At 37.8% G+C, this 27,464-nt stretch overlaps 1 protein-coding gene across 5 annotated transcripts in view; it reads left to right on the top strand.

Annotated features, from left to right (window-relative positions):
- Window positions 1-27,464, top strand: part of LOC131438847 (protein grainyhead) — a 454,054-nt gene that overhangs the window by 390,229 nt on the left and 36,361 nt on the right. For all 5 annotated transcript variants that reach the window (XM_058609180.1, XM_058609182.1, XM_058609183.1 and 2 more), the window contains 3 exons: window positions 3,494-3,605; window positions 8,768-8,862; window positions 24,330-24,386. In XM_058609180.1, coding sequence (XP_058465163.1) covers window positions 3,494-3,605; window positions 8,768-8,862; window positions 24,330-24,386 — 264 coding nt within the window. The remainder of the gene's footprint in view (window positions 1-3,493; window positions 3,606-8,767; window positions 8,863-24,329; window positions 24,387-27,464) is intronic.

The raw sequence follows: 27,464 nt of genomic DNA, 5'->3' as shown, positions 1-27,464 counted from the left end.
TCCACTTTTTATCGAAAAATTGTGTTCAACGACCAAACTTATTTCTGGTTGAATGGAAACGTCAACAAGCAAAATTGCCGCATCTGGAGTAAAGACCAGCCAGAAGCATTGCAAGAACTACCAAGTCACTGTTTGGTGTGGATTATGGGCCAGCGGCATTATTTGTGAAATACCGGCCAATATGTTGTAGAGAGCGTGCCAAAACAGAGGAGCCGTGGCCAACATTTGCATGAAATCATCTTCAAACGTTAAATCATATTGATCGTTCTATCGATTCCAATACAGATTTCATCAATTTTCTTAAATTTTTGTGTTTCTTTCTTTGAAAATCAAATCCTATACCTCTTAAAAAATCACCCTTTACATCAAAGGTATTAGTTCTTTATCTCTCTGCGTAAAACATAGTAAGGAATGTATATTTAAAACGCGCTTAATAAACCTATCAGTGAGATGATACCTTTTTTATCAATCCGCATGTGTTTTTTGCATGAATATTCTTCGGTGTTTCAGTTTTCATGACATTATTCTAGTGTCCGCCGTTTTAAGTGGCAATTTGAGATTTTAATCACTCATTACTCTGTAATGTCGAAACTGCACATCGGATCGAATTTGAATCTAAAAGTATAACAATCATTTAAACATTCCACTTCAGAGTTTAGGGTAGTTTATGGTACTTCCAGAGCCGCTATTCAGGAACCAGCATAACCCAAACCGATTCGTATGGCCATATGACGAATAAATTGCAATATTTTTGAGTCCAACTTTAAAGCTTTTCAGGATTGTCATCTTCTGTATCGCTGAAATTCGATTTGGCTTTTTTGAGAAAACGATTGAGCTTTGAGAAACGATTCGATACTGGATTTCGAAATTCGGTGTAGCCGAAGTCAGACAAATTCACATGAGAAGCTGTATAGTTCACATTTGTTTCAAAATGTTTGAAAATCAATGTAGACATCTTTGAGGAATCGCAGTGAGAATTAATTTTTTGGGTGCCTTCCGAAACGAAAACTGAATACAACCAAAAATGAAATAAGTTTGTTCGGTTATCGACTATCCAAATCTGCTAACCCGATAAACCTGATTAATTTATGTGAAATAGACATTTTTATTATCTGTATCTCCGAAACCGGAAGTTGGATCTGACTCTAAAAAAACAAGATGTTTTATAGAATCTTAAAACTTTTCATTTGAATCTTAGATGATTTTTAGATTTCATTTGAATCTTAGATCGAGATTAGCTATGTTTTTGCAAAGTTATATTATTTAAACTCCCCTAATAGGGTAAATTCCCACACCATGTCGTTTTTTAAGACCTTCTCCGTTTTTTGAAGCTTGCTCGGAATTTTTCTGTGGAGTAAAGTTCTGTCGAGGTTGACGGACTTGCTTTCTTCGGTACAATAACATCATCGTTGAGTGACTGTTACTAACATCTAATCTCTTGCATAGCTCATAAAGCGCAGTTTCTACTTTAGTCGCAGTGACTAGCGACATATCGGAGATGAGTGGAAAATAAGTTGTCGTAACGTAGCAATGTCATACTAAAATAACTTACTATTCCATAACATGGACAAGAATGTCGCCTTCGTGAGACCGAAGGAAGGGCAACATACACTTCTAGAAGAATTTTTCTTTATATACTTAGCAGTTCATTGTGTCAGTCGTTATGTATGGCTTGCTGAATTTACCATACCAGCAGATCGCCTACCAAACCAAGTATTTCTTAGCAAATTATTCGAGCTTTCTTCTGCGAAACATCGGGACAAGACAACACAAAAAACTTTAGACCGATGATCTGCATGGCACCCGCTTCAATTTAGGCCTCGCAGTCCATTACGATGCATTTCGGTCGTTCCAACCACTCGCGGTACAACTTCCTGGTGTTCTGTTTATTGGCTCAGTTGGACTCCTTCGTTATCCTGAAGACATGAAATCCGGTACGCTTCCTTGCCTGTTGGATGAACTAGACGGACGAATTGACGTTTAAATAATAAGGTTCGGATTGGTTTTGAAAAATCCCTCATCTTCTCTGCTTTCACATGGTTACATTTCATCGCTTTTGTTCCACTACCAGCTCGCCGCGGGGTCGTCTAGGTCTCTTTGAACTCCCAAATGTTTCACGATCTGCCTGTGAGATTGGCATTGATTTTTCACAACCGTGCAAAACTTTTTTGTTTTGAAACACTTTTTTCAAAACTTCATCAATTTTTACCTACCCAGATTTGACACTGCAAGAGGCAAAAGATTTCGAAAAAAACAACGAAAGACCTTTTTATGGAAGCCAAGTTTGGTATAATCATGATGCAACCAATTTCGTCATAGGAAAGTGTTGTATTTTATATAACATATCACCGTTCGGTTCTGTATCCTATCATACAACTGTTTTTTTTTCTGCTATAGTTCAGCGTGACGAAACAATTGCATAACTCTTATCGTAATGGCTATCTTTTATTTTTAAATAGAATACTCATGCTAAATGCTAAATGATGCTAAAAACAATCTAATGAAAGCATTAATTTTTTGTCACGATTTTGATGAGTTTCCCAAAAAAAAATCCCCGACGACGGGACCCTCGCTACCACTTAATTAGTATTACCTGTTTAACTCCAAAACGGTTATTTACGTGCAGTCTAAAATTAAACATTGACAGCGCCGATTACTCGTCTCCTTAATGGTCTACAGACAACAAAAACAAAATACTCACCAAATACGAAGAAAACTGTTCAAATTAAGCTCTGTCCAACGGAATGTTCCTTACAACAGTACAAACTGCCATCAGAAAATGCATTCTAAAATAAAATTTATTATAATTCCACAACGTTACCTCAAATGACATAATTTTGCGCCGGAAATTGCTCGCTCCGCACCAATTTGTCTCGGGCACCCCATCAGGAAGTGTAATAATTTTATCAGCATTATAAAGCCATTCGCCCTGTTGGTTGACCTCTTCTTCCTTGCTTCTGCTTGCATCTCGTCTCCTACTCCTGGCCGTCTGGTGCTGGTATTTTGCACCCAGAACGCGCCCAGTTTGCAAAGGGGTCCGTTCGCTCGTTGCTAAAATGTTTCAATTATCTTCTACCACGACCAGACCATGCTTACTCCGGCAAGCCACGCTGGATGCACTTAATTACTACAACTCGTTATCGAGGTCTACACGATCGTTTCTTCCCCCTTTTCCAATGGTAGATATTCCCACCGTAAGCAGGCTTCTCGACAACACCTATTAGCTTACCACTTGTTGTTGGCTCTGTTAATTTTGTGCTAACAGGAAGAGTAAAACACCCTCTCCTCCCTCAGTTCCTTTCGTGCGTCTTTGCGATTGACCCGAAAAAATGTGTTTATGATGATAGCAGAAATTATTAGTTCGTGACGCGGCCTAATCAATTAGCCCGTGTCTCCGACTCCACCCTCGTTATCATTTCCCTTCGCACCCGTACAGCTCGCAACTAACACTAATCTCTATTTGTTTTCATTTTTCCGTTTCCTTTTTCCACAGAGCGTTATCATGCTAATGTTCCGCGAGGAGAAGAGTCCCGAGGATGAAATCAAAGCCTGGCAGTTCTGGCACAGTAGGCAACACTCCGTCAAACAGCGGATATTGGATGCAGGTAGGTGTCAGTGACCTTAGCTTTTAATTAGTCACTCAATTAGCTGACTCTGGTTATTGGGTAGTCGGTGGCGACCAAGCGGGACGGTTCCAACGAACAGGACCAACTGTAAAGTTCTACGTGGTTAATCATAATTTTATGTAAGTCCAGTAAGACGGGAGACAAGTGCATGTACATCGATTGAGAAACAACAATTATTTAATTATATTTATCGGTGATGGTACACGATTACTGCGTGCAGATTTATGGAAAATGTGATTGTTTCGAACGGGTTTGTTGTCGCTGATGATGACAATCGCACTAGGTGGTGGCGGTGATGGTGCCGTAGCAGCCTCAGCAGCATCAGCAGCAATATGCCACCTGCCTCCCCGGTGGGAGTTAATAATTATCTCCCGCCACAGTGCAGGGTCTCTCAGAAGCGAAATCCCATGTCGATCTGCTGATGGTACTGCTCTGGGCCATTAGAATTAAGAGGAACAACGATCTAGGATAGCAAACGACTGATCATAACTATTAAATTGAACTTCATCATATTACAGGGCGTTCGCACACCAGCGGGGTTTATTAACGGTAGAGTTTCTAGAAATTATCATTAATCCGCACGATACAGGTGCCACGGAGACTTTGTTGCTTGAATTGTTCTTCAGGGTTAAGCGAAATTATACACAAGATTCTGATTACTGATTGTTTTGGAATGCCACTCACTGATGGCGGCGCGGTGATTTGTGGCTCAGCAGCACCGTTGCATAAATTGCTCACCGCAAGTGTCCGGCTAAGATTCCAAATATGATAACTCATCGCGTTTAGCGAGTACCGGGAATTTTTCGTACCGACAGGAAATCCCCTCAATCTCGATAAAGGCAGGTGGTAATCGATTGAGCTCGCAATGATCTGTCAATCTCGATCCATTCAGTCAAACGATTATTTTATGTGCTATTGTAGAATTGCATCTCATTCTTGTTTGTTCAATTGTTTTAATTTACTTATTAACTACAAAAGAAGCTCACATATATTTGTTTTTTTTTAATGAATTCAAATGTACAAAAATTCCACAGAAAACTAAAGTCGTCATCATAATCAGTTTAATTCAACTTTTATATCAATGTTCCATAAGGAACAAATTAGAAAAATTAGACAAAAGAAATGTATTCGTCCTGTAACGAATCACAATGAAAAATACGCAAATTCCCTTATCTTTCAATCTTTTATACCATCTTCTAATAATTCTTAACGCTAGTGCGAGTTTAATGCCTGCTTTTTAGTACAATAAAAAATTAGTTGGTAATGATTCACGTTATACATGCTATACTACAATCAAATGAAAATGTTTAAGTATTTAGTAATAATTATTTGCCTTTAAACAATATTTTACGCGTCATTTTTTGTTGTCATCAGACAAACATCTTCTCCAAAATCAGCAATATATTCTTCCGACTCCACGCAATTTCACTTTACTGAAAATTCATGTCTTCAACTTTACTGATCTTTTTCTAATGAAATTACCACACATAAGGTCAAATTTTGTGGGAACCTCCCGACAGGAAATAAAAAAGCTGCCCACGCATATGAACCAAAAGGAGTTAATTTCAACGCCTCATATTCCGACCTGCGCAGACTGAACAATGCGCATTTTCCCACATAATATACTCTCTACTCCTAGCTAGCTAAGAGTTGGTCATATAAACGCTTAACTTATCTAAATTAAGTTACTAAAAAGATTTCTGCTTACTTAAATGACCCTCTTACACCTCCCCTTTCCATGCTATATCATTACATCCTTGCTCTCCCTTGAGTACTTTCAGTCAATAATTTTCATTCCTTTTTCTACCGAATAGTCTCTGGTTAGTTTAATGTCGCGTAAGGCATTACATATTGAACTAGTTTGACCCAAAGTTCTAATTTAAAATACCCAATGGGTAAAAAGTTACAAACATTTGAAAGTGATACATTGTGAGACCGTACACCCTTAAGTTATGTGTCATTTAATTCGTCTTTTTATAATATCGAGCTAAATTTTGAAATAAATTTGAATAGATCCAATAATTTCCAGATTGATTCGGGTAATTCACAGAACTGTGCTTTGACTCTTACTTCACTTATTTGGTAATATTTCCATAAGAGCGATAATACAGTTAAACTCGATCATTGAATCCTTAGTAGCTCTCGGACGAACATAAATTTGTCGAAATCAGTTATACGATTATCAATAAAGTTGGGCGGAGAGAAAAGAGAGCGGTTTGTTGGTTGCGTGACTTATTAAGTTATACCGCCGGAATTTGAAGAGCCAACCATGATCGGTTTATACTTGATCCGAGAACACATTTTAGCTTCTAAACGAGCCTCACATTGTCTAAATCGGTTGATTCATCATTGAGTCATGCACTTTGTCGGTTATGTCACTTATACGTTTGTTTCTCTGGATCCGTGACCATAGCATAGCTTTCAAACGAGCCATCGAGTTCATCGAAATCAGTTGAAATAACTCCAAGAAAATTGTGCGAGCTGTCGGATACGTCACTTATACGATTATATATTCGGAATCCGACAACCTTCATAATTTATTTGAACGGGATCTGCAACCAAACTGTAGTCCACGTTCGTCCGCATCGGCTCAGTAATCTTGGAACGGTTTGTTGGTTACGTCATTTATACGATTTTATCTCCAGTATCGAAAATGTTCGTTTTAAGCCATTTTATCGTATCAAATAACCCAACAGAAGTATTCAAGTAAGTCTAACATCTTCAAAATCAGCACAGGCATCTCCGAGTAAATTGAGCGAATATAAAAAAAACTAAAGTTTGTCGGATACGTCACTTAAAATATATCTCCGGAATCGGAAACGTTCACCAGTAGCCTTCCAAATTAATCCAATGGTAGCTTTCGAACGAACCTAATGTCGCCTTTCATTAGTTCCACTCGCTCAGTGCCAGTGATTTGCCCTGAAAATCAATCAATGAAACGATTTTGTAAAGTTTGGTTTGCACGTTAGCTGCTCGGAAAAGAAAACGGGTGCAGAATAGTTGCCCGCGAGTTGCCCCGAAAGTGCATCGTTTTTGTGCGGTGCAAATCTGCACGAATCGAGCAAAACACTCCACGAGTGTTTCCAATGAAAAACGACGTAAGATTGTTGAAATAGTTTCAATCAACTCCGAGAAACCGAGCGGAAAGAAAAAGGTGCGATTTGTCGAATACGCTACTTATATTATCCTGAACTGAAAATATCAAACATTTGTTCTTCGAAATTTACCAATGACTCAGTAAAAGCATTCAAATTTGTTGAAATCGGCGTAGTTATCTCCGAGAAATTTGAGCCGACAGCCGACATTTGAGTCACTTACGTCACCTTCTCCACCGGAAGTGAAAGCCTGTTGATTTTTGAACTTGATTTAGATCATTTTTGATTTCGAACTTGATTTATGACTAAATATTGTATCGCAAAAGTATATAAAAGTGCATACACATATACACACAAAGACACATCTTATCAAACTGAGTCCAATGGTATTTAACACTAGAGGCTCCGTTCAATAGTCAGTTTTTCTAGCAATTCAATATCCTACATTTCTAGAAAAAGGTAAAAATATTACGTTGTGTACTACAGACGACCGATCGTGGTAACATTAAAAATGCACGAATGCATTTGGATTTATAGTAAATAAATGAAAAAGGTGGAATTTTTAATTGATTTTGCAAAATTATTCCAGTTGAAACACATCATATTTGACTTTCTTATATAAAAAATGTGCAATCGATGTGAAAATCAATATTTCAAACGATGCTCGGAGAGCCGAATGTCTTCACATCATTGAAATAAGTTAATTGATAATGCTAGAGACGTAATACTAGAAAATAAAACCTGATCGAACGTGCACAGTGACATTGTCATGTGGCTTCCTCACACCTTCATGTTGGCTCTATGGGAAAAAATAGGTCCACGGAGGAAGGCTTACAGTTACAAACCTGGACCTCCTGGATTATTTCAGCAAATGTCATAATCGCCATTTCATTCTCTGCCCGTTTTCAGTATGTCTTCCTTTGGTTTTTGATAGCAAATAAGAATTTTTTATGCGAATTTTCAAAGTTTTTGTCTATATGAATTTTTAAAACTAAGTGGCTTTCTTGTCTCGTCTTAGAAATGCACGAAACATTGAGATCTAGAGTTATATATAAAAAAAAATACGTCTTCAGAAATTTTTTATCGGAAGAAATTTTATTTTAGGATCACAAGTTTTCCAAAACAACTACTAAAAAAGACGAGTGTATGACAATAAAACACTGTTTAACATACATAATAGCATTGTGTGTGGTGATAATATTTGTGTCGCATATAGTTTAGACAGTATGTATTCTAACGACCAGTTTTCAACCCATAGGCAAATGTTGATTGTTACACTGATTGAAGTATCAGTGGGTAGTATTGAAAATCTTAGCTGATAAAGTTTAGAATAAGCTAACACTACTGAGAACTGTAGCGTAGTTGTTAGACTATAACAATTTTTTTTTATTATCAAACTGTTACTATTATACCGAATATATGTGCGTTTTTAACAGGGCTTGGTTTAGAGTCTAATACATTCAGTGCTATGAAACTACTCGATCTCGGTACATCAATTATTTCGGAATCCATCGATACCATATATTAATTGACACATCTCATCTTAATATCCTACTGCTTAATATATGCAGTTTAAACAAAACTGTCTCAGGAACAGTACAACGCTTTTGCCACCAAGTTAAATCTGCGAGAAATTGCAAAAAAAAAAACAAAATCTAAAGACAACACATATGTCGAGTTTACCTTCTGGCGACTACTGCCAAACTCACTCACGGCTGAGAGTGTACACTTCACCCTAGAGTAGCCACTTGTAAAACAATAAGATAACAATACAAGTGCCCTTCAGTGGCCCCGTTCACGACGCACCGCCCAGTCTTCGCCGAACGTTGCTCAGCTTACTTCTGTTTTCGGTGGAAAAAAAATAACAACTTTACATATGACAGGACTCATTGTTAACCACATTAAGCAAACATTCATTGAAGTGGTTCGGTGGACAGACATTTTGCAACAATAACCCTGCACGGGGGCCGTACTACCCAATAATTATGTTATTTATTTTAAATGACTAAATTAATCACTCCAACCTCATTCCGTTCCATCCTGCAGATACGAAAAACTCCGTCGGTCTAGTCGGTTGCATCGAGGAAGTGTCACACAATGCCATCGCAGTTTATTGGAATCCACTGGAAAGTTCCGCTAAGGTAAGTAGTAACCCATCTAGCCACCAACATACGACACTTTGATTGAGTTTCCGTCCGTTTGATCGCGTATGTAGAATTCTGACGATATGACTTTTCCTAAGCGAAGGCGAATGTCATTTTCACTCGCCATTAAACGCACATAAATTAAAATAATCTCATTTCCTGTGAGAATGTGTGTGAACGTATGCTAAATGGGACGACAGGTAGTAAAATAAGTAAAAATAAAAAGAAATAAGCTTACGCAAGTCTCCGCGCGAAAAACACGGGATGGAAAAAGCGCGGTAATAATGTAATGATAAATCATATGAGCAAAAATAATAATATTATTTCATTTTAATATTTATGGATAGTCGCTATTCAGTGGTTGGATGGCGGTTCGTTCACATGTAGGCATGTAGGTTCCGTGATTCGCCGCTACATTCCTCCTTGCCTATAGGCGCAGGAAGGAAAGCTCCGATTGTAACGGATTCCTGCTTTCGCTGAGCGAATCTCGCGAGGCTCATTTGTTTGGTGGATTTATTGATCTGAGCCGGTCCAACGTTGGGAATATGTTGGAGGGGCATCCGGGTAAGGTAGAACGATTTACGACTGCACGCCATGACCATTAACCATTTCTGCAGCTAATTAAAACAAACTGGCTACTTAGGCAAAATATTGTAATCTCCTCTCTGAACCATTTGATTGCGCGTGCTGCAATCACACATACACAATACACACACACGCCGGTGCATCCGAGAACTATCAATAATGTTACTATTAACCGTAGTTTTCAATTATACGCACTCTTCCCTTTCCCGCTTCGGGTTTGACGAGCCACCGAGTTTTGCAATCAGAAAACGCATCTTTCTTGACTGTCAAATTGCTCGCAGCAGGGTACAAACGAGGGTCACTTCGGCATGGTACCCCATTCGGAATTGATTTTAATTGGGATTTTGATCATTTTTCATCACTTAATGTGTTTCCTAATGTATGATTTTACGTGCAATTACGACAGCGCAATGTTTGCGAAGTAATACCTTGTTAAATCCCAAATAAGCGTCTGAAAATGGTGAACGAGAACGGAAGACTAAGACGCACTATGAAAATCCACAGAGAACAGATATTCATGAATGTTGAAATCATTATCAAGCTACTTCTGTAAACGGAAAAAGATTCTTCATTAGAGACTGCTACAGTGTGAATATTATGTGAAAATATTGAATCAGTCCTGAGATATGATTGCTCAACGTAAGAGATAAATGGCGGTGGCACAGGAGTTGATTCTAGAACAAACAATTCTATATGTTTTTGTTTAATTTTGAGTCCTCTATGAAGTGACGGTTTTTATGTTATTACATATGATTGCGAAGGTTTCACTTGCATCCAACAACTGTTGATGTCCAATAAACGCTCAAATTCTTCATATTGAAAAAATTCCGTTGTTCTTTTGCGCTCTTCATTCAGTGTTGGTGATTGCCAATAATTTGACAGAAGCTGCTCGATATTTATCTACATTGTATACAACATTTTCAATCCGGTAGAAGATGCTGCAAGAACTCGTGTCTCTCAATGCAAGAACCGTGAGAGAATTTTTCTTCATTTCTTCGCTCCAGAGAGAATTTTTCTACACTTTCCACTCTGAACTTACTAAGAGAGAATCGAAAGTTAACAATTATCGCAGAAAATCGAATCGATTATTCGAAGGTTGCAATATTTCAAAACCCTTGTGTGGAGCATTCACATACATTTTAACAGACACACGTTATACAAAGATTATATGCACATAGTTAGAATAAGCGGCAATAGTAAAATGATTCTATCACAATTATCAACTGCCTGTATACAGGGTCCGCCATGTAACTTTTTTTAAACATGCAATAAAACACAAACGGTTCATCCGATTTCAAAATTTATTTTTCATATTAAAGTACAATTCTTCCGGTTAATTGTGGAATATAATGTCATTCGAATGGCTGCCTCGGCTGGCCTTGCAGTACGCCATACGGTCGGTTCAGTTTTTTAGTACATTTTCGATTGTATGCAGCTTTATTTCAGCTCTGGCTGCACGTCCTTCAAGACTTGAATTGTCTCGGGCTTGTCCACATAACACTTATCACACCATTTTCGTTCAGCGGCAGGATAAAACTAAGTTTCTGTCAAATCAGAAGTTACATTAAGGTTACCAATGTCGAAATAACCGCTAATTTAAAAAAAATGTTAGATGGCGGACCCTGTAGAATCGGATCGCGAAACGAGAATAAGCGACCGTTTGTTGCTTCAGAGTGAATCCCCACAGCAGCGTGCTAACCTTTGATTCTCAGACAGGTCATCGAGAGAAATTCACTCTCGCATTGATGTCTATTCTATGTTTAATTTACCATGCCGGTTTTTTGTTGCTGCGATGATATCCGTCTCTCTTTGATGGCACTGATTAAATCGTGTGAAGAGTTGCTAGTGAGCGTTCTTTGATACGATAAAAGCAATCCTTGTCTTCATCTTTCATTTACAAAATAACGCTTTTTGACCTTTTGAATCGGTACTTACAAGATTTTACTGATGAAGAATGTTTCCCATTTGCCTTGCACAACTTTCAGGTTCTTTTATTTTCTCTAATAAATTAAAAAAAATAGAGTGCTTCCCGCGAATGACGTTTTGGTTACACAAAACTTGGCATATTTAAAACTAGATAACGATATTACCATAACCTCCAAAACACCGCTAAACATAGAAATATTAAGCCAGTTGATACTGCTTTGCAGGTGCAATCAACACGGCGAATTGATATACTCACAGCACCATCTAAATAAAATCTCTCAAATCTCTCTTACTTGTAAACCCAATAAAATATCAAAGCAACAAAGTAGGACCAATCGGTTCTACGAAACAATCATCCGAAGCGCGTTGAAAGAAAATAAATTCCATTTAATTTCACTATATTAAAAATATATTTAGTATTTCGCCACTAATTCTAGTTGAAAGTTATTGTAAAATTAAATTTTCCGTCAAATTTTCAACAAAATCGTTGCCACTTTTACAGATCGTACAACAAACTTAAACTTATTGTAAAAAAATAGACAAGATATTTTTTTTTCAAATTTGTCCTATACAATTTAGGCAAAATATATCATAATACAATAAAGCATCGTAGAATCCGAACCCGTTGAAAAATTTGCGGGCCAGCAATTAATTCAAAACCTATGACGAAAAGTATGACTCCCGGCAAGGTATGTTCATACGCACCGGGTGTTGCGAAGCGCGCATTTGTCAACGCTCATGAAGTTTTCCAAAGCAAATTTGTCAACGTGGAATTGAGGTCTATCCATGTGCAGCTCAACCATAGCCAAATCAAAAAAAAGTTCGTGTCAGAGAACTCGGATCGGTCGGATTGGTCGGATTGGTCGGATCGGTTGGATCGTACGGATCCGCCTAGTGCGTGGCCACCTTTATTCTGTTCTTCCTTCGTGTTAATTTAGATGACATCCAAGAACTTTGTTTTTGAACTATTTCCATGGATTTAAACCGCAAGAATCAGCTGAAAGAGTTAAATATAAAGATGTTTCAAAAGAGTCTTCCCACTAATGTCATTTTGGTGGCGTTTTTATACGTAAAATTGTGAATTGCTCCGCACACCAAAACATTGATAAAAGCAAAGTTTTGGTATAAGATTCCTTTTGGGGAATGTGATCATTCTGTTTCAACAAACTTCTTTGTGCACAAAATTTTCTGGCTAGCACTTCGATCCTACCGCGACTAGGAATTCTGCTAGATAAGAACTCCCACACTATGCCACAAACTCGGGACAAACAATGACAAGCATATAAATATAAAGCCAGCTGATACTGTTTGACATAAAGTTGGATGCAAAACAGCTGTCGCATTTATATGGTCACACCGCCACCTAGTATAAAAATGTCAAAACTTTCTTGTAAAGCAAATAAAATATCAAGACAACAAATTAAGACCGATAAGGTATTACGATTCATCCAACCGAGATATTGGTTCAGAAATGTACTACTATTTCACTGTAGTAAAATTAACGTCCATATAAGTTAACAGGTTCTGCCGTGCAATTTCACGAATCAGGAGTCAGAACAAACTGACACAAGTAACACGTTCGTTTGATAATTTGAAGATATGGATCTTACGTTGGCCTCCCGGCATTTTGTTCATGAAATGGTAGAATTTGAAATTTCGACACTATTGACAAAACAGATTACTTACAAAAACAGATTATAGTTCCTCGTCAAAAACACTAATACCTATAGTAGTGAATAGTCAAGTACTGGACATTCAGCTTCTGGAATAATTTGTTTCATATATGCTTTTGCATTCATTCAACCACCTGGTATAGAAGATACTCTATTATCGCTTTTTACGAAATGTACAGGGAAACCATTGAGTCAGTTCTTTGTTGAAATATTTCATTTTATATTTGTCTTCATTTTTTAAATCACGCGACCTCAAGTCTCTTAAAGTAGGTGGGATGATTAAAAACATTTTCAAAATGAAAAAGTTCAGATCCCACCCGGAAGGTCATTTTCAAGACTGTCTGCAAAATACTCCTCCGCGACGTCGATGATCTACTCGTGTGACCCGATTTTTTATTGATAAGCCATCTATAGAAGTTTGAGAATAGACAATAATCCAAAGGAGCCAAATCGGGTGAATAGGGTAGGAGGGGAAACAATCCAAATCCTAAATCGTACATTTTAGCTCTAGCCTAGCGGAAATAATTTTACTTTCGCGTTATGTTAGTCCATTTGGTAGAGATTTTTGCCTTCAAAGTAATAAGCAGCATTACTCTTGGTTTTGCCATTTTAGATACAATTCACGAATAGTACGACATGACAGTCCCAGAAAACCGACACCATTTCGACTTACTGGGTCTCCTTAGGTCGCTTCAGTTCACTCATTTAGGCTTCAGTCCATTGTCTGGCATCTATTTTGTTCTGTGACGTGTAATGATTGATACTGATTCGTTCAACAGTTACCAATTTAAATTCTGCATCAGCGTGGCCAAACACACTTGCAAAGTATGCTCGCGTTCATGTTTTGATCGAATACAGCACCCGCAGCACGGAAAGCAGGTTATTTTTGTTCGTCTGCAACTCAACTTTATGCCTTTTTTGACATTGCCCTGTGTAACCGCATCATTGATTCCTACAAAAAACCAATACTTCATGGCGCAATCCAAAGGAGCACTAGTGCCTTAATGTTAATCCAACTTTTTTGGGGTTCCTTTGTCGTTTTGCCACTCAACAAATAATGTTTTATGAGAGAACGAAAATCGGTTTTTCCGTACTCAACATGATGCCAAATTTGTAAACAAAAATCGACAACAAACCCTGAATGGATTATAATATATTGTGCAATTGAAGCGAGTTTCGACAGTTCAAAAGATTTTTGCCCCAGCTAGTACTCATTTGGTATCGATTTTTAATTTGTCTGTGGAATGAAACGAGAATGAGATAAAAAATAAAAATACAACATATCAAGATCAATGGAAATATTATCTTTCAATAGCAAAACCATCAACAATGAACCCCAAATGCTCCTTGACTTCGCGTACGACATCGACATTATTTTTATTGCCCGTGCCAAGTGAATTGAGAAACCAATTCTTGCTTCATTGTATCTAGAGCCCATCTAGTATCACACTGTCAGAGCGCATGTTAACGAACCAAGCAAGATAACACGAAAACCCGCCTCACTGTGTCCCAATTTTTCACCACACAGCACAATACGAGACTAATCTCTTACCAGTAAATATTACTACGTGGTAACATTTCAATCGTTTTTTAATATATTCAACAAACAGCCCATCAAAATAGTTGCCCGTTTATATTTGTGGCTTGGCTGCCTAGCTACCAGCCAGTTGTTAGTAAGTTGTCTCACAGTGTGGGACAACCTACCTCCCTTGGCTAGAAGCTGTCCAGCATTTCAACCTGTCCAACGGCTACCGCATTTTGATACACATATACAGTGAGGAATAACCCTGATATGATATTCGAATTATACAAAAAAAATCATAAAAAGAAACAAGAAATCAAACCCCTCTCAAGGCAAACTTCCCTTCTTCCGTATCGTCACACACCGCACCAATCACGAAAATTAACTCTCCGGCTCTGGCCGAGTTCCGAGAAGCATGCGCGAAGATCTTTACGGGTTGGAATTAGATTAACATACACCCCGAATTTCATCTCTTGCGCCTCGATCTTAAATATCAACCATCCATCTGACGTTGACTGGGCTCAGGTGGTGACCGTGGGCTAAAAATTTCATTTTCTGTGGGCGTTTGGTGTTTGAGACCCCAGCACGCCTCAGCAAAGTAGCGAAAAATGTCATTCACCGTTTGGGAGAACCCCTAAAAACGATCTTAATCTGACCGATCAATCGCACTTGTTGGATCGCGGATTTTTTTCCTCTCCATTTGCAGTTTCCGCCACAAAACTCACTGGTAGGAATTCCACTGACTGCGCCTTCCGGGGACTGGTATTTGCAGTCTTATTTATTTTTACGCATTCATACTGTAAATACCAAGCACTATAGCACTGTAACATAATAATGGTCCAACGGTGGAAGGCAGTAGCCAGCAAAAACAGACGACCGAGGACAGATGAACAAGCAAATTAAACGATTATCGCTTTATTTTCGCTTGACTTCACGAATGGCGAGGACTATGCTCAACTGAAGTGCAAAGGTAATTCAGAAGCGAAGTTTACGTTTCGGAGAGGCGAATGAAGAGGGAAAAATCATTACGCGAATCGATTTCCACCGATCCTGGTCCAGAGACCCAAAGTGCCATCGGATTAGCTTCATTCCCATACGAGGTCCTCGATTCATAATATTTTAGCAAGTTTATTACCTACAGACAGCTTTATGCTCGAGCTAAGTGTGTCCCCTCCTCACCGTTGTACTCCCACCAACCCCGCGGAGGCTTAACGGCGAATTGCAATTGGACACTTCGGATATCTTCCTCCGGCTATAATCGGCAAAACGGTCCAAAAGCGCACCGAGCTCATCCCCCCAACAACTGTTACTCATCCGCATTTACAAGTTATTAAATTGAATTGAATAAATATGCTTTTTGTCATTAAATTATTAAAAGTTATCCGCAATCTATTGGCCCCTTCCAGCAAGTATTAGATCTCGTCATCGAACATTCCGACTTGTTTCGAGTTGTGTGTACTCGCTGAGTTAAAACAAACATTGTAACACATTGTGGTGAATGTCATGTTTTACTGTTTGCGAATCGACATCAGCCAACAGTGCTGCTGCACTGCACAGTGAACCAGTCAAGTGTGAATATGCGAATAATTTACCAATAAATATATTGTATCAAATAAATTGTGTTGATAAAAAAAATTAACGTTGATTTCACTGGTGATACTTGATGAGGAAGACAAATGCTGAAGAATTTGCAGTTATTTTCTACCCGGTAAATAACTACGGATGGCGAACTCATTTTCTAAAATTCAGAACAGATCGCTTTTTTGAACGCCGCATATGGTATAACTTTCCGGTATAGTTACTCAAACGGCTCACGAACCGCTTCTATCGAACCGCTTTTTATTATTGTCATGCAGAAAAATAATACGTGTCTTTTTATATTTTGTTCTCTATTTACGTGTAGCAAGAGTCCTAAAATTAGCCAACAGTTTTTAATTTTATTTAGTATGAACAATTTCACCCGAATAATTTAACTCGTTCCACTATGAGGGAACGTGCCACCTGAGCCAATCTGTTCTGATTCCTGATCCGCACAAACCGCCAAACAGGCGTAAAGAAAATGCTTTTTGCAAATCAACTGTTTGCACCTAAGTGCAAAGTCTGTGGTATCGTTTCAGACGAAACCGGACCTAATCCCACAGACGAAGCGATTAATGAAGGCCTAATTTGTCAAATGACGTAAACTTCCATATGTAATTCAGTTCAGTTGTGCACACTTAGGAAAATGTACATCTTAATAGATGCACATAAAAGGAGTGTCGCAATTTACTTACATTCACAATACAAAGCATGTAAAGATAAGTCATATCATTAGCTTCACAGTTCATTTAGCTGAAGCTTACAGACGCTAAATTTATTTTTACATGTTAGTAGATGTAATATTGTGTCATCACCGAAGAAATCACGGCAAGTTTGAATTTACGTCAAGCGTAAATTTAATTTTTTTTTCCTAAGAGTGTATGACTGGCTAGCAAGTGCGACTGGTTGAAATTATATGCACCATTTACGAGACAAGAAAATGTGTACTTTTGTGGCTCAGTCAATTAACGGACGTACTTTGTAATCCAAAATGATTCTCGGTTCAAGTCGGCGTTATCGCCATCAGTTTTATTTGTTTACATTGAATTTCATGCCATAAAATTTCCAAATAACACAACATTACAACCTTCTTGTACGTAGGTTTTAATGCAATGCGGCGCTTAATTTATGTGCATCTTATAAGATGTTAAATCACAAGGTTTTTCGTACTGTGTCCATAGCATGTGCATGTATTTAAATTTACAGGACACAATACCATAATAATTCGTCAAATGACTAGACCACTAAAATAACTAAAATCTATGGCAAACATAGTCATTATTTTAATGCAGGCGTGTGAAATTACATTTGAAATTACACGGAACCACTCGCGATCCCATTTCAACCAGAATATTAGTTGATTTTCTGAATTCGATTGGTTAAAATTTGGTACAACTAATCGATTGTTGTTTTAACTAAACTGTCATTTTTGTTTTTCGATTAGCAGAAACGATGGTTGAAACAACTAATTTAACTGTTTGAAAAAAAAAGTGCTGTCAATTAGTGAGGACACATACCTTTCAATTTCAACAATTATTTTAGTTGAAATAGCTGGTGTTGTTATTGAAACAAAATTCTGTTAGTTGAAAAATAAATCGGTTTTATTTGTTTTAGACATTGCAAATAGTTGAATCAATTCGAACAATATTGATTTTCGAAAATTTTAGTCAATTTATATGAGCTTGGGTGCATCAACCGCTGGGAATTGGAATTTTGTGACGGCAATTCAAACGCGCCATTCAATCGCAGCGCGTTCTGTGTGTTTGAAACCCTTCGCTCCTGTTACTTTCATAAATTAAATTCATGTCAAAAAGCGTTTTATTGCTAATGCATGAACATCATCATCGGTATCAAACAGCTGGAAGTAAAACAGTCTGCTGGAAGTAAATCAATGATCGAATTTGAAGCATAAAATTTTTGCGCATACCTGAAAGATTACGAGATGGTCATTCATTAACATTTTCTAATTTGTCACCAAATCTTTTTCATCTTAAACAAGGTTAACTTTATCACAACACCTCTGTTAGATAAACACTTGTTATGGAATCATAAATTTTTCAAATCAAATGAACACAATTTCACCAAACGCTTTAACCATCGATGTTGTTTTCATTGACATTTTGAAGCGACGCGAACAGATTTCAACTAAAAAACTTGTTGATTTTGCATTGCAATTATTGTTTTGCTTTCAACTGTCTTCGGCATTTGACAGCATTCAAAACAACATATTTTTCAACTAGTTGAATATATGCAAATCAAAAACCATATTGGTTGAATCAAAAATAAATTAGTTAAATCAACTATCGCAAAAATCAAAAACTGGGATATCGCAATTTTATGATCGAAGGGTTCTCCGTGTATCAGGTGTACAACTTTGCTTCCGCCGTTTTCCGATAGGTGGCTGTACCGGTTGAGGCTGGTCCTTCAAAGATGAACTAATGATTTACTACGAGCTCTTAAAACCGGGTGAAACCATCACAGGATATCACTATCGAACGCAACTGATGCGCCTTAGTCACGCGCTAAAAGAAAAGCGGCCACAATATCAAGAGCGACATGACAAAGTCATCCTCCAACACGACATTGCTCGGCCTCACGTCAAAAAGTGGTCAAAAAGTACCTGGAAATGCTGAAATGGGAAGTCCTTCCCCACACGCCGTATTCCCCAGATGTCGTCCCTTCTGACTTCCACCTATTCCGTTCGATGGCACACGGCTTGGCAGATCAACATTTTCAATCCTTCGAAGAGTTGGAAAAATGGATTGCTTCATGGATAGCGTCAAAAGAGGACTCTTTTTTTCGACCCGGGATCCAAAAATTGCCGGAAAGATGGGAGAAAGTTGTCGCTAGCGAAGGATAATACTTTGAATAATACATCTGTAAGCACTTTTTCACAATAAAGCTTTTAATTTTGGAAAAAAACGGCGGAAGCAAAGTTGTACACCTGATATATCAGAATTTATGGAACATGCGTCAACTATAAACTAACATATAGAAAGTAGTCACTTTTGGAACTAGAATTTATCAGTCTCAGAAGACGTAAATTTACACGATTTTTTTAAAAATGTGTACATTCAATCTTTCATTTCATTATGAGAACACTGCTGTTGCTAGAAATTCACTCGTTTTGAGATAACAATACTTATCTTATTACAATTCAAATTCTTTAAATTTTATTAACAATTTGTTAACTTTTAGAAACATTTGAAAGTATTCTATGAATGAAAAACTCACAGAAAAAATGATTTTTGTTTTTGGAAAAATATACTCAAACCTTATGCCTTCCTCTGAGCGTATCTTTTTCAGAAAAATCATCTTTTCTGTGAGTTTTTCATTCATTTGACTTTTTCAATCTGTGTTTACACACACTTAGAAAAAACCCTGCGATTTTACAACTTAAGTGGAGCGTTCACGCAAATTTACGTACAAGAACTTTTAATATTGTGTCTAAAATTCCATGACATGAAATTCATAGAAATGAAACCAAAAATAATGATAGCGACCGCCGTGACTTGAGCCGAGAATCATTGGATCACACAGTACGTCCGTTAATCGATTGAGCCATATGAGAACACATCCGTTTGCCTGGTAAACTGTGCATTTACAGTCGCACCTGTTATCCAAAAGCACATTACAGTCGAAACCTGTAAAATTCATGCTAATCCAACATTGAATCATTAAAAATTAAATCTTCTGTCATTTGACAAATTAGGTCTTTATGAATTACATCGTATGAGGGATCAAGTCACCTGCAAAATTCAAATTTTTTTGGTGTCATTGCTGAACTGAAATTTTATTGGCAAATTTCCGCCCAATCATTTAAGGGATTTTTCTGATATATCGTGGGTAATAACATTGTGCAAAACGAACGTGACTATTTTTTTATTATTACTTTTCGTCTTCGAATCATCAGTTCATGGTCAGTTTATGGTAAACTACTAATGCCATCTTCAGTTGATCAATAATTGTGAACAATTGATAAATTCTCTTATAGTTTTTCCCTTTTATCATGCACATGAAACATGAAATATCCTCTTTCAGTATTTTTGAATTGTTCACTCCATTACAAATGGAGGATATTGAAAAAGATAAAAAATAACACGGCTTTGATATCACAGCTTCTCAATTCAATACTACAGTATATGTTCACTCAATTCTACCACCATCCGGCATTCGTTAATTTGGTATGAAACCGGAAAAATGTGAAATGTAGAATTGATTTTTCGAGAAGGAATTTCGAGTAACTAAGTTGATTCCATTGATTGAAAAAACTTTATTATCAATTCAATAAAATAAAATGGCCATTTCAAAAAAGGTGTTCGGTTACAGGCACCCCAAGAAATTTCGAAAAAATATAAATAAAGAATGCAATTATTCAAAGGAAAACCGGAATTTATACTTTTCGGAAACGTTGGACAAAAGTCTTCATTGTCTGATGGTGACTTCGACTTGGCTCTCTTGGCCGATGATTTGGATGGTGGCAGCTTTGTTGTTGATTTGGCCGGTCTTCCACGTTTTTTTCTTAGCCGGAGCATCTGCTGTATGAGCAACTAGATGTTTGGCCAAAACTTTGGCTTGCTTTGTCTCGACAGCAGCCTGCATATCACTGACATTTTTTCACGATTTGTAAAAAAATGGGGTGCCGGTAACCGAAATCGGTAGACATTTTGAAAATGACAAAACAAATCTTTGGTTGCTATAATTTTGATAGCATCCAGTACTAAATCACAAAATCGATCGATTGATGCTCTTCAATTTATGAAGCTATAACAAAAGTCAGAAAAAAAAACTTTTGTTTTCATTTTCACGCAATTGAAATTTGTTTTGAACGCAGCAAAAAGTGCAAGCGTCTGTTTGTTTCGGTATTCGGCACAAAAAGAATTGTGCTGCTATTACACACACATGACATTTGTCGTAATGACGCTATCTGCTTTCTGTCAAAAGTTACGGTGGGGTGTCGGCAACCGAACATCTTCCCCTATGTTTTCTAGATTTTCTGTACGTCGTTTCGTCTTTGACTCATCAGTACATAACAGTTTTGGTTGAACAATTATTCCAACTAGCAGTTCAACATAAATCTCTAAGCAGACGTTAGGCTCAAGGTCTACTTGAGTTGAACCTTTTTCATAATACAACGAATCGTATCGTCCTTACTTACGTGCCAAACGTATACAAGTTTCGACTTATTGGTTCAACATAAATTGTAATGCACTAACGAATCAAGGCCGAAACATGGTACAACATTAGATTAACTTCTGAATTAGATGTAAAAAGACTTTAACACCGACTGGTCAACTTCAACCTAATCTTACCCACTGTCCACAGACTCTTCACTGAAGAGGAAAACCAAACAAATAAGTTAATCAAATCGAATGTAAATTGTTGTACACAATGAGAAGTGCGCCACCGACAGGCCACAGTGTGCCTGCCAGGAGAGAAGGATGACTTCATGCCGTGTTCGAATATCGGCCGCTGACTGATTCATCCAGTCGTAAAACTTGACACTTGTCTCTATTTGCGTGCTATTCGCGTAATTAAATTAAACTATTTACCGAGCCCCTGCGTGCATCGACTCGCCGACATCTATCCGAATCAAACGGCTGAATATTCCCCCGGTCACATCGACGGCAATAACTATTCGATTTTTATGGCGAATAGAAAACACTTCTGACTAATTTCTTTCGGCTGTCCGGAGGGGAAAACAAACAACAGCCCGCTAATGGACCTTTAGCGCAACCCACGCATTCAATTACGGCGCATGCCATTAGCTCGCGACGGCCAGCCGCCGTGTTTGGTGACAGAATTGAAACAAAAGGCCCAACCATCGTCAATCGGTGATTTAGTGCCGCCCAGGTCTTTCCCGTGCCATGGAGTTCCAATTAATCATAACGTTCGTGGCTCGTGGGCGTCCGGCAACCGATTTGATGGAATTTTCCAATCAATGCACGAACATACCGTTGTGAAAAGAGACAAAAAACAAAAGCTATAAACCTTTTGTCAAGCCAGCAAACGTAGGCTGGTTTGCCTTTGCTGCGCAGGACACAATTATGCGAGGAAACGACAAAGACAAATCGTCCCCGGGTCGTAAGCTGACAGGTCACATGCTCGGTGCGCTCGCAGGGGTATTCGCAATTAATCCCACCGGACCGAACCGGCAACCAATTAGCGGAATGTATCGAACTGGCAAGCGAGTTGGGTTCAGCGGGATAAAATGGCCTGGTGGTATCTAGTCGAATGGGAATCTGTTTTGACAGGTCAAGAAGAGTAGATTGTAGGTGCTGCTTCATAATAGATGTTTCGTGCGTGCCAGAAAAAAAAAATCACAGAAACTGAAGGACAATTTATTATTCTATTAGTGAGGATAACAACGCGGGCTTGTAGTCGATAATCCTCTGCAACAGCGGATAATTGCCACAATCAATCAACATTAGACCTTTTAAATATGGAAATCAAACCGATAATAGTAGTTGAATGTAGGGCCAATTCTAACGTGTTAAAGTGTGTTTATACGTACTCGTATGACCGTTGATTGTTTTAGATATTGAATGTTAAATCATATTACATTCTATTCAGTTCGTTATTATACACTTGTCAGATGGGTATCAAATGTCCAAGAAAGTGTTGCTTGCTTTTTCATAACCAACGAACAAATAACCATGTATTTTAATCTTAAATATTTGCATGAAAATCCTAACTCTTACTTCTCTTAGCAATCTCATTCGATGTTTACTTTCCTGTAATAAATAACGAACCAGGAACCCATACTCCGGGAATTACATAGTGAATTTCAGTGTAAATAAAGTGGCCAGAAAGTGGACATCGTCATCATTCCAAACAGCAGACTTAGCAGACGTTTTCGATAAATGATAGTACCTAGTTAAAAGAACATCATTTTGATCGCATGCATTAAGGCCAATCTTTTGATAGACCGTTGCAATTGCATTTTTCTTACATTTAAGCCGTCATTACATACAAACAGGCTAAAACAGGCCTTTTTTCCATAAACTATTCCCGCAAGATTAATAAACGCCATTCAACTGCATCAGCTCCGGCAAACGATCATCCAAACAAACCAATCAAACTAATCACAACATCGTCAGCCACCATCGCTTGCAATTTGTCAAGTGCCCTGTACCGATGAACTGTGCAGAACCATTCACCCGCGCCAATGCAAACACAGTCAGAGAGCGGTGAGTCTCTTCGTACAACACGCCAAGAGACGAACCCGAAATGCATCGCGTCAGGTCGGCTAACCGATTAGTTGTCGCGGAATCATGATCCATCATCAAACACTAAAACACTGCCAGCACGCCCCCTATTCACAAACACACTGTGGTCCGTGCGGCGCTCGAGCCAGTGATCGATGGCAATTTATTAACCACCAAACTACTCCATTGCAAGTGCGCTTCTCACTGGTTCCCCTTCCGCATGTTCAGCAACAACAAAATAGACGTAGGATATCATAAAATTAAAATTCATGGAAAACCGCGCCAAAGCCGCAGGTGCTGTGCACTGCACTAACAGGCAGTGTGGTTTGCAGCAAAAAGGTTATGCAATTTGACAATCTCAATCCCACAAATCATACAACAACTCAATACCTCTGCTAGATATCAAATTAAATGTACACGAACCTCTGCCCCCTCGCACCCCCCCCCCCCTCCACCCTCACCCTCACCCCTTGGCGGTTGTCTTGGCAAGTTTCCCTGGATAATAGGAGAAGGAAAAGATGTACCAACACGACACGAGAGCTTTATCGGAAAGTCATAATTTTTGCACCCTTCATTCGTTCCTGGGTCACCGCCGCCACCGTCGCCTTGCGAATAACCAAACTAGGCAATGAAACCGTTTTTGTCACTCCAGCGAAGCACCGAACAAGTCATATCCGATCTGTGGCTCCATTCTTGCTTCCCTTCCACCTTATCCAGTCCTGCTCCCTAGCAAACAAATGAAACTGTTTATCACTTTTATTAATTGGCAAGATGTGTTCGATTGGTTGATTCGGTTTTTGTGTTGCAACTTCGGTTCGATTTTTCCTATTTTTCTTGTAATGGACAGTTTCTTTAGTAATTAAAACACGACTTTTTATAGGAAATTTTTCGAATTTTGATCTTATTAATTTATATTATGTTATTACTTTTCGCGTTTAGTACATTTTGTTTTTTTTTCTTCTTCTTCTCTAGATAAACGTCGCAGTTCAATGCTTAAGTACAGATTTCAGCAGTCAAAAGGGTGTTAAGGTAATGTATTGTATATTTACATAATTGTTTCATTGAAATCTACGATGGGGGGTGCGATAAGGTACGGTACAGTTCAGTATGTAATATTGGTTCCAGACCTCAGACCAGAGAATTTACATCTTATTAGATACACATAAATGCAGCGACGCAGTTCACACAAATTGACGGAGAAGAACATTTATAATATTGTGGCTTAAATTCTATGACTTGAAATTCATTGAAATAAAAAAAAAACGAATACTGATAGCAACCGCCACGATTTGAACCAGGTATCATTGGATCGCAAAGTACGTTCGTTATTCGACTGAATCACAGAAGCACACATCTGTTTGGCTGGTAAAAGGTGCATTTGAATTCATACAGTCGCACCTGCAAGCAGAACGCAAGCTACAGTCGAAACCAGTTAAATTCAAGCTCATCTAACATTAAGTCATTACAAATAAAATTTTCCGTCATTTGACAAATTAGGTCTTTATGAATTACATCGTATGAGGGATCAAATCACATGTAAAATTCAATTTTTTTTTGAAGTGTAGTTCGGAAGCTCCAGACGATGCACGAAAATGTGCCCATTCGTCGTCGTTAAGGAAGTGTGACATTTTTTTCAGCATATACTGTTTTCTTACGAAAACCAGATTATTCTATACCATTTTAGTATTGAAACTGTATATTACACTCTTAGAAAAAATGAAATTTACGCTTAACGTGAATTCAAGCATGCCATAATTTATTTGGTGATGACACAATATTACATCTTCTAACATGTAAAAATCAATTTTACGTTTGTATCGATGTAAGCTTTTGCTAAACTAACTGTGAAGTTAATTATATGACTTATCTTTACATGCTATAAAGATGTAAACTTTTCTAAGTGTGTACACTAAACGACAAAACCATGTAAATTTACGTCTCGATAGATGTACATAAAAGAAGCGTCGCAATAGTAGATTACCACTCAAAACCGGTAAAAATATCATGTAATCATGGAAAATCAAGTAATTGATTTCACAGCAGGTGGACCTTAATTTGACATCAACTCAGAACTTAAATTCAGATTTGAATTGTAATGGATGTGATATCAAGTCATCACTACCAAAAAAACTCTTATAAATCCACCTACTTGTTCAATGATGCCTTTCTCATATAACTTATATTTTCAAAAACATCACTAGAAGATTTTGTCAAGATTTTTTCTTTCAAACTTAAATAAAATCGAAAATTTTCTTTGGGTGTAAACTAACATAACCTTTTCAATTTGTAAACAGTTATGTCAAGTTAATATAGATTTAAATGTGGCAACCCTGCACGCTATTCAAAATTGAACAAAGCACGCAGTGTTCTAGGCGGTGGTGTTTTCTTCTTCCGTACCAGCACGTACCGATGCGTGATGCGTACCGGATTTGCATCATATTGTAAGACAGTTTGAAAGTTTTGATACTCATTGCCCTATAATTTCGGAACCGGAAGTCGGATCTGGATGAAATTGCACAGTATCTTTTAAGACACTGAGAGCTTCAATTTGAATCATGATTTGTGGAAATCAGCTTAACTGTTGCTGAGAAATCGAAGTGAGTTCCATTTGTGGAGCTTTCCTTCACTATTACAGGTGCGTTCGGAAGCGGAAACCGGGGACTGATAGTCCCAAAGTAGATTTATATATCCACTAACTAACAAGGTCTGCCAACAAGATGAATTTACCAGTAAGTTTTATAAAAATTTGCACCATCACTTTTGAAAAAATACCCATGAAATTGAATTTTTTCTCTTATCGCGCTGTAATACCGGAATCAGAAGTCGGATATGGAGCAACTTCTCGGGGGATTTTTAAAGAATTTCAAAACCTTTCATTTACATTTTAGTTTGTGAAAATCGGTTGAGAAATTTCCGAGAAAAGTGAGGCCGCATATGTAATGTAAACATATTTCCTTGTAATTCCGGAACCGGAAATCGGGTAAAGAAAAAATTCAATAGCAAGTTATGGAACCATAAGACCTTTCGTTTAAATCTAATTTTGTGAAAATCGGTCACGCCATCTCTGAGTGACAATTTTCTTCATTTATTTTTTCGCTGCATATCACCCTGTAATTCCGGAACCGGAAGTCGGATCTGCTGGAACGGGTAAAACAAAGAATAAGGCAGGAGTAATTCTCACAAATAAAAGAAACGCGGGCTATACAAAAAAAGTTCCGTTATTAATGATTTCGAACCGGCTCGTTTTAGTCCTTCGTTACTAAACATTGAAAATTTACTGTCTTTGCTTCAATTGAATAAAACGAATAGTATTATCTGTATTCAGTTTAATAAGAAGTGCAAAGCAATTGAATTTGCTAACGATAACAACAATATGCACTATGTGGAACATGAAAACATCAAGTACAACATATCAGTATATCTGGAGGCCTAAACTCTAGAACTGTGTCTGTATGACCTGCACTCAGCCGCTAACGATGAATATATTCGAAAAATATTATCGTAGAATGGATAAATACTCTCCATCAAAAATAAAACGGTATGTGCTTAAAAAGTCTATACCGTCTCACATCATTTTCGGTTGAGACACAAGGATTCCATGCCAATCGCTTGTCACCAGCATCGATCATTTTTTTTATCAAAACCCTATCCACAATTGTAAGTCTTGCGAGAATCTGGACAATCAAGAACAACGGTACTTGTTGTATACCGGCTCATGCAACCTCATCAGAGACAAACAGAGACTGAAATGGAATCAGAACAAATTGGCTCAAATGGCACGTTCCCCTTGATATGTGAAAATTATTCAATTAATGAATTAATCTCCTTGGAAAGTGTTACTTTCACGAAAAGACTAAAACATTTTTTAAATTCGAAGAAGGAATTTTTTAAAGGTGCATTTTCCTCCGTTGTTGTCGTGCATTTTGCCCCGTTTTTTTGATGAATTTCGATGCTCTTGTTCGAGATCATCCTGATCAATGTCCAGAAACCCGTGACTTCGCGAGATTTAAGATGAATATTTTTCACATTTTTTACGATTGGGAGTTTTGTCTCGCATATATTCCAATGACAAAATAAGGGTTTCAAAGGTTGTTAAATGTTTTAAAA

This window comes from Malaya genurostris, chromosome 3, assembly GCF_030247185.1.
Source record: "Malaya genurostris strain Urasoe2022 chromosome 3, Malgen_1.1, whole genome shotgun sequence".
Taxonomy (NCBI): Eukaryota; Metazoa; Arthropoda; class Insecta; order Diptera; family Culicidae; genus Malaya; species Malaya genurostris.
Note: the sequence above shows the minus strand (reverse complement) of the source record. Positions and strands in the feature narration are given on the sequence as shown.